The 6,374-nt window shown below is 40.2% G+C and overlaps 1 protein-coding gene across 3 annotated transcripts in view; it reads left to right on the top strand.

The window, feature by feature from the left end:
- LOC137430230 (diacylglycerol kinase beta-like) overlaps window positions 1-5,812 on the top strand; it is a 414,122-nt gene extending 408,310 nt beyond the window's left edge. For all 3 annotated transcript variants that reach the window (XM_068120933.2, XM_068120932.2, XM_078780433.1), the window contains 2 exons: window positions 2,596-2,656; window positions 3,301-5,812. In XM_068120933.2, the coding sequence (XP_067977034.2) occupies window positions 2,596-2,656; window positions 3,301-3,396 (157 nt within the window). In that variant the 3' untranslated portion in view covers window positions 3,397-5,812. The remainder of the gene's footprint in view (window positions 1-2,595; window positions 2,657-3,300) is intronic.
- The last annotated feature ends 562 nt before the right edge of the window (window positions 5,813-6,374 follow it).

The following is a 6,374-nucleotide window of genomic DNA, read 5'->3' as shown; positions in this document are numbered from 1 at the left end:
TCAGGCGTGGAAGTCATTTCTGCGCAGTGTTCACCAAAACACATCAGCGTTCATCTCGATTACGTCTCCACCTGCTTCCACCTGCTTTCGTGATCGATACACCTGTATAAACACAAGCACAATCTTTCCATTTGTCCTTTTACATTGCCTTTTGCTGCGGTCAGTAACCAAGGTGGAGAGAAAGCACAACCGGTACCTCTCTATTTGGGAAACATGGCTGCCATGTCAGATGAGTGTTGAATTTGCTGCACGATTGTCCTGCAAGGCATGAAATTGCTTTTGACTGTGCGGTGCAGGGCATCATGGCCTACGATTGCATCTGTCAAGGGTCTTTATCCACGGTCTTTTTAGCAAGCACAAGGAGCACCGGTGTTGGAACAGTGTGGTCGTGGAGATGTGGTCCATCTTTGCCATCCTGTAGGGAAGATTAGTTTTTTTTAAGGATTATATCTTCGGCTCATGGTGGAGCTTGTATGTTTATTGCATGCAGGACGTGTGAACATGTAAGCGACGTCGTGGATTAATCAACACAGAAAGTGTGATTTGACCCCCAGGACACCAGCAGAACACGCTGAGCTTAGACCAGGAATTGGAGGTTTGGGTCAGTCTTGCTCGGCCAGCTGTACATTATTTACATTAATTGACAAATGTAGGAAAATAACGCGCCCAGACCGGGAATTGAACCCAGGTCCTCTGGTCAACCCTACCAGTGCTCTACCATCTGAGCCATTGTTATGATGTTGCTGGTACCCAGAGTATCCCGGGTACTTCCCCCAAGCTCAGTGGCTGTGTTATGTGTTTGTCTTGTCAGTATGTCCGTTTGTGTGTGTGTGTATGTGTGTGTGTGTGTGTGTGTGTGTGTGTGTGTGTGTTTGTCATATACAATATTTGAGGAACCTGAAAATATATATATCCTGAAAGGATCGAAACCTCGAGGAAGAACGGTGCCCAGCTGATGATCCATGCAGTCGGGAAACGAGTCAATTGCTTACGGGTTAACGTTCTTGCTTTAGGTGGAGAAACTATGTTTGAGGTTTACAATTTAAATAAAGTTGAATATGGGATGTTGTGAAATTAACATCATTTACAACAATCCTTTAAATTATATATATTTAAGTTTAGGAACAACCGATACTGTACAATTAATTAAGTGTGTGTGTGTGTGTGTGTGTGTGTGTGTGTGTGTGTGTGTGTGTGTGTGTGTGTCTGTGTGTGTGTGTGTGTGTGTAAGAGAGAGACAGAATTCTGAGGAACAGAAATGAAAAAACGAAATGTGTGTGTTTGTGTCAGATATGTTATGAGCCTTAGCCCAAGCATAAAAAAGTCAATTAATGATTTATAATGCTGTTCATTTATCTACTTATTTAGATTATTGAATCAGCGTAAAGTTAAAGCTAATTTTTGGTTTAATTTGGGTTTTAGTTTCCATTACAATTCAAGACTATCCTCCCACTCAAAATGGTTGTTTAGTTTTGGTGATTTTTTTCGCACCAATTGTTGATATGTATTGATTGCTTGATTAACTAAAGTTGTTTCTTTAAAATCAAATGAGTTATTGTCAACTTGTACTAAACCCAGAACTAAATCCTCATTAAATTTGGAACTAACAAACTAAATTGCTTATTTTGTGGGATTGCTATGGGAATTATTTATTAACGTTAAAGAAATGATGGGATGACATTCATAATTCCAAACAGAGATTCCGAAACCCCTTCTTGTGGAGCACAAACTTGGACAAACAAACAAATATGAATTCAAAATTAGTTTCAAGGTAACGTAATTATTTTTTTTGGTATATGTTGTAGTGCAAACCTGTGGTGTCCTTCCCGTCACCTTCAGAAAAGCTGAAGGTGTGCACAATCAATCGTTCAGAAGTAATCGAGGGTAACCGCATCATCTTTATAATGGTGAGCAACATAACTCGGAGGTAGTGCAACTTGCCTTTGAGTCGTTCATTTTGGGTTTTATTCCCAACCCGACCGACTATAAACTTCCCAACTGCTATTTCGCAGACAGACTGTGCCGTTAAGCCAGGCGTCTCGTCTGTTGTCATCAGTTCATGGTGGACATCGAAGATTCCACGGTGTCTTGCGCAAAGAGCGGGCGACTTATCGGTGACACGTTGAAAACGAATTACTAATTTGCAAGGGATAATCTATGAGAAATGATGCAACCAGCAGCTGCCAGATGCATACGCTCAGAATGGAATTCATGGTTTTGTAGGCTGTTTACCACCGTCCGCTGTATATTTTTAGCACGGTCTATCCTCACAGTGCTCTAGTGGGGTTTCTTTACACACTATTTCTGTGCAAGTTCTCGGTGGTGTTCATTTCATCACCTTTGTGTCTGATATCAACAGCCGTGCTCCGCAAGTAGGCTTTCCAGCTAATTGTGTGGTTGGTGAGGGTACGGTTGAGGATCCAAGCGGTGAAGCCGGTGTAGAGGAGTGGTGGGTTCAAAGAAAATGCTGAGCAGGAAAAAAGTTTTACATCATAACAACAAAAATACTTCAGTGTAAGAAAGTAACCGGAAATTGAAATGCTCTGCAGAGGTCCAGATCTCAGACAATGATAACAAAGGACTGTTTGTTGTCAGGACAACCAAGCTGCTGCCCATGCAGATTGACGGAGAGCCCTGGATGCAACCCCCATGCACTGTGAGTGAAACAGCACACGTTCCATGAAGTTACATAAACCGTCGGTTTGGAAATGTGCGGATGACATCATAACACGTGCAGGGTACAGTATAGACAGTCACTCAATTACAGAATCAGTTTCCACTGATTCCATAATGCTCCATAATTTATAATAAAATATTTGAGCATTCCATAATAATGCTCAAATATTTAAGGTACAGTATTTGGGAACGAGGATAGGTCACAAAATGTTCACAACACTAGGTCTGTGTGCACAAAGAGAGGTTGCGGTCATGTGACCATCAGTCACTTCACAACACGCGTGAGCATGACAATCTGAGTGACTTCTCAAGGAGCACGCTAGAACGATATTGAGCATTTTGGCTTCTCCTCAGGTGTTTAAGTTAAGTATATAGTCCATAGAAAGTCTCTCAATTTTACCTGCAATGGAAATGTCTAGTGATTAACCATACCTAACCAAACTCTTAGTTACAGGTTAGGGTTATTGTAATCAAGCCAATGATTACAATAAAATATCAGGTGAGTAAAATTAAAATAACTCAAATATTTACAACAGCTCTTAGCACATCCTCATTTTTTTCTGAAGGCATACTTCAAGTTTAAATTTCGAAAAATGTTGCTTTTTGTTTTGATCTATTCCTCAGGTATTGATAACCCACAAAAACCAGGCCCCCATGCTCATGGGGCCCCAGTCCAAGTCAGGACTTCTTGCCAGCATCTTCCGAAGTGGTCGCCGTTAGTAGGTTATTGGTGAAGCAACTCCTGCAGCTCCTGAACAGCACAGACCTTGTCACAAACCTGAAGACGTCAGGCAAGAGTTGGACATCAAGAGTACAAAAGCCGATTTGGATCATTTTATGACCATTTTGGCTTCAAATCTCGTCCTAATCAAACCACTCATCATCCCTCCACCCCCCTAACAACCACATCCTTACCTCCCATCTCAACCTCTCCGACCACATCATTAACACCCATCTCAACCTCTCCATCCCCAATCCCCCCATTTGGATTTTGCCTGCCAAAGCACTACAAAAAGAGAATGCTGCATGGCTTATATTCATCCGAATGCTTTCAGAGTTGCCAGAAGTCTGTGTTATAATAATGGGATCATCAACTAGTCAATCATCCTCCTTGGAAATGAAGCAAATTCCCTCAAAGGTCCACCGGCATGCTGCAAATTCCGAACCGCGTACGCACACACACCATTTTATCCTCTAAATATGTTGTATTTTGTATTTCCTGCATCTATTTTGCAATGCCTAAACAGACTGCAATGCTTCTCATTGGTGTAAATGTGAATTTTCATATTTTTTTATTTTTACAAAATGCTCACATGTTAGGAAGAGATGAAGGTGATACGAAATACCATTTGGAAATGTTTACATTTGTTTGACGACTCATTACTTCTGGGTTTGTGAAACATCATATAAATTATTTCTGATGTGATAAGGCTTAATTATGGGGCCAATTGATGGTTATGTACGAATTTCAGAAAAAACGTTTCCTAGTGGATCAGAATTTTTCTATTGTATATTTTTGATGGCACTATTTCTTTGAGGTTTTTCAATGCTAGAATTTTTTTTCTAATATAAAATCTAGGCTCATGGAAGAGCAAGGTCATGAAGGGTAAAAAGGCAATGGACTGACGGTGGGGCAGCGGGGAAACAGTTGGACACAATAAGCTAGGAAATGAATGAACAGGAAAAGAGTAAAGAGAGGAGAGAAGGAAACGCTGCAGCCCGCAAGTAAGAGGATTGGGTGAAGTTATATATAGAGTTAATGGGAGTAGAAAAGATCATGGGTAGGGAAATTGTGGAGATGGTCATGAACCGCTTACTTAAAGCCCTGGAGCGAAGAGTGTGATGGGACCATCTCTGGTTCCACAAATGGGAGAAACGAGGAACAACATAGTGTAGGTTTGGCGGAAAGTCTGGATTATTGGGAGTTTATCCATGATGGGGTTACTCGAAGAATACGTGCGTCCTGTCGCAGCTTGGGATAGTCCAGGCCTAAGGGAGCTGAGATTGCAGGGCCGGAGGTGAGGCCGTAGAAAGACAAGACTCCACCAACCTGTCTGGAATCTTAGATCAACAGACCATGTGTTTGAAGGAAAAGTTTTGGAATGAATGAAATAGATCACCAAATCCAGTGCGGTTTTACAATGATGTGGCGAAGCTGAGAAAACCAATCAACAGAGGATCCTTTTAGACAATCACAATAATAAAATTTGGGAAAAGAATGATATTTCCCACCATTACAGAAAGGTAAACACTTTTATGTCTAATAATGAAATGTTCATAACATTTGAGTTGATATTTGGGGGAATTAGCCTCTACTCGATAACATTTCTTGCCTAGACTGATGGGTATAGTGAATTAAACGCATTCCTCATTGAGAGGTTTTTGTGCGATTCCAAATGGCCTGCCCTTATACCTACCTACATACCTTATTGATACTATTTCAAGAAGCTACTTTACTTTTATAGTTTCTCTAACTGACCTGTTAGCCTCACTAGATCCCGTTGGAAGAATAAAATAACAAACCATCCCTGTTATGTATAGAATTGACATCGTTCCAGTACAAAGGCCTAATTTAGTTTGGAGGAAGGATATCGAGAACCATCTACATAATATGTTGTGTATGGAGGGACATCACAAATGCTACCATTTTGTGTGCGTAATATGTAGATGGCCACTCATTATTATTGATTACTTTCTACCAGCAACTTTTGTTTTTGGTTATTTTAACTTGATGACAGTAAAATAATAATAAAAATTATTCACCATTCTTGTGGTTATTGTTGGAAAATGTTTTTTTAAGGAGAATATCTGTTGTTCGTGAATGTTGTTGGATAGGTTTCGGTGATTTGGTTCAGTAAATACAGTTTGTTCACTTGCCATTGAAATGGGGCATGATTTTTAGTCTTGGAATCCAATTTTCCATACTTCTTGAAATTGTTGATGATCATCCCATTCTCTGTAGACCTGCTTCTGGAAATCATCTTTCGATGTACTTTGCACACTTACTCTGGAAATGATGTCATAATTTCATCAAACTAAATGCACTGTTGGTCTCATCTCTGCTTTATCATCTTCAGGTGTGAACAATTTTATTTGTTTAATAATCTGTTTAAAAATAAAGAAAAACTTCGGCATGCGTTTTCTGAACTTTGTATGGATTGCTTGAACTTTTTAGCTCATGTTTCGTAAAAAAGATTTACAAGCTTTTTGTTTGTGTGTGCTTATGGGACCGAACAATCAGAGCTTGCATTTTCAGTTATTCACAATTATTAATTTAGCCACGGCAAGTATTTTCCAAATATCTATACTTACCGTCACCATCCAGTCCGTCAAGATGGTTCAGAGGGACTTATCTGTGACCAATCTTGTCTGGATTTGATTGCCGACCCACCTACGAAATGTCAGTTGGTGTTTCGTAAGCATCATAAATTGCACCGTTCCTTGGATGGACGTTAAGCCGGGAGTCTCGTCTGCGAACACTAGTTGGTGGATGTTAAAGATCCCACGGTGCATTTCATGAAGATTAGGCAAGTTATCATCTGCATCCTGAATGGATTTAAAAAAATTTGCCAAAATAAGCTCCAGTCGAACTTCAGTCCTGGACATAAGGTTAGCAAAATAATCAGACCAAAAACTCTCCCCAGTTGGGAATATAAATTGCGTAGTAGTAGTGGTAGTAGTCGTAGTAGTAGTGGTAG

Source organism: Myxine glutinosa, chromosome 6 (genome assembly GCF_964187855.1).
Source record: "Myxine glutinosa chromosome 6, kmMyxGlut1.1, whole genome shotgun sequence".
In the NCBI taxonomy this organism is placed as follows: domain Eukaryota; kingdom Metazoa; phylum Chordata; class Myxini; order Myxiniformes; family Myxinidae; genus Myxine; species Myxine glutinosa.
The sequence above is the reverse complement of the archived record's forward strand: the minus strand, read 5'-3'. Positions and strand labels throughout refer to the sequence as shown.